This window comes from Tupaia chinensis, unplaced genomic scaffold (assembly GCF_000334495.1).
Source record: "Tupaia chinensis unplaced genomic scaffold, TupChi_1.0 Scaffold000671_2, whole genome shotgun sequence".
In the NCBI taxonomy this organism is placed as follows: Eukaryota; Metazoa; Chordata; class Mammalia; order Scandentia; family Tupaiidae; genus Tupaia; species Tupaia belangeri.
Genome location: NW_006160194.1, coordinates 1,666,617 through 1,668,665, shown reverse-complemented (window position 1 = coordinate 1,668,665; position 2,049 = coordinate 1,666,617). Strand labels below are relative to the sequence as shown.

At 68.9% G+C, this 2,049-nt stretch overlaps 1 protein-coding gene across 1 annotated transcript in view; it reads right to left on the bottom strand.

The window, feature by feature from the left end:
- Positions 1-2,026, bottom strand: part of KIF26A (kinesin family member 26A) — a 42,790-nt gene extending 40,764 nt beyond the window's left edge. Inside the window, 1 exon segment of the mRNA XM_027776400.1 lies at positions 1,889-2,026. Within this exon segment, the coding sequence (XP_027632201.1) occupies positions 1,889-2,026 (138 nt within the window).
- Positions 2,027-2,049: the final 23 nt, after the last annotated feature.

Here is a 2,049-nt window from a genome sequence, read left to right as displayed (position 1 = left end):
CCCCGCCCACTCCAAGGACCAACCTGTTAGGTGAGTCCCTGCCCCGGGGAGGGGCGCCGGAGGCCTCCGCGGGACACAAGTTACGCGCACGCGCACAAGCCCCCAGATCCACTCCGGGACATCACCTCTCCGGACCGGGGGCGCCGACCCACGCCTCGCTTCACGAGCGGGAAAACGGAGGCCTCGAAGGAGGTCTTGCCCAAGGTCACACAGAGACGTGGGATGAGGAAGGGACTGGACGCCGGCCCAAGACTCCCAGTAGCAACTCTAAAGCACTCTGCGTGTCGCTGGCCGCCCGTTAGTTAGACCTAACGGGAGGCCCGCGCGTGGGGGAGTGTCGCCACGGTCTGCGCGTCGGGACTTGCAGTGCCCGTGCCGGTGTGTCTGTCTCTGCACACCGTGTCTGCGAGCGGCACGTGTGTCTTTGTAGCTGCGCGTGTGCCCGAAAGTGCGTGCACGCCGTGCGGCCCGAGAAGCAGGAGGAAGTGCGCGGCTGGCCCTGGGGGTGTGCACGGGACCTGTTGTCAGCAGGCTTGGCAGATGGGAACTCCGCTCCAGAATTAATTGCCTGTTTGTCTCCGGCTGGGAGGTCGTCCCCCTTCCCCAGCGACCAGTTGCTCCCGCCCCAGACCAGCCCAGTGTCGCAGCCAACCGCGGCCGCGGGCGTCCACAGGATCGGGCTCCGGGTGAGCTCGAAACCCCCAGCTCAGCTAGGCTGACGCCGCGACCCTGATCTTCGTGACTCAAGCGCCCCCTGCCGACCGGGCCAGGCATGCCGCGCGGCCGGGCGCCGGCACACGAGGTTCTGAGGTTCTGGAGAGAGCGGTAGCCGCGCGTCCGGGGCGCGGAGGCGCACCCCGGCGACCTCGGGGAGCCGAGTCGGAGTAGGTGCCCACTGGCGAGCCGGATCCAGGCGGACCTCCGCGCCGGCTCAGCGCATACAATGTGACTTTCGCAGACTGTCCAAGCCGTCAAAGCGGCCCTTCTTTTACGTTTTACCCCTTTTACCTGGACAGTCCTCCCAGTCCACGCAGGCAGTCGCCAGGAAAGTGGGGAGGACGGTCCCCTCTGGCTTCCCTGGTCGTTGTTGACCTGACTCGTACACGCGTGACGGAGGATGAGGAGTAAAAGGGCCAACTCCTTACTCTGCGCGCTCAGAGCCTCCTGCCCCTTTCCGCCCAGCCCTGGCAGGGGGCACCTTCCCCTCCTCTATCTCATCGCAGTCCCGAAGAGAAAACGGGCATCAGCGCACCTCGAGAACTGGGTACCCCCAGACGCCGCCCTCACCCACCACCAGCCCCTTCCCCCGCCCTGACCGCAAGCAGCGCCGCCTCCGCCCCTCGTCTCTCTGAGCACCCACCCCGGCTGGAGGCGCGCGGCCCTCACACCCTCGGTACACACGCAGGCACACACACTCCCCGCACGCACCCCAGGAGCACCGCCACTGGGGCCGGGGCCTGCCGCAGCCGCAACTTCAGTTCTGCGCACTGCTGCGGCGTTGGGGAGCACACCCTATCCCCGGGACTGGAGAAGGCCCAGACAGCCCCAGAACTTGGAGGTGCACGGAGTCGAAGTCACCTCAGGGGCTCAGGATGAGCAGGGGACCAGACCCTGCCTTGCAGGTTCTAGCGAGGCGCAAGGTGATACCCCGAGTCCCCGCGCGCGCTCTCCGCCCTAGCCGACTGCCTCGGGCGCGGTCCGGAGAGCAGAGGGAGACTAAGGCAGCCCGGAAGGCAGAAAGTGCGGCAGCCCGGTGCCCGCCCCGGGCTCGGGGCCCCGCGCGCCGGCCCGTCCCTCCCCTCCCGCGTTGCACTCTGAGCCGTGAGAACCGCGCCGCCAAGTCTCAGGACAGCGCCTCCGCCGCCAGCCCGGCCCCGCCAGCCCTCACCTTGCCTCGTCGCCGCAGGAGGTGGCTGGTGAAGCCCAGGATGATCTCCGAGTCCAGGCAGAGCGCCCCCATCTCCAGCAGGCTGGGAGTCTTGCGGGGCGCGCCGCGGGGCGGCTCGGGCGGCCCGGGCACCGCCATGGAGGAGCGGAGCGCGGGGAGCG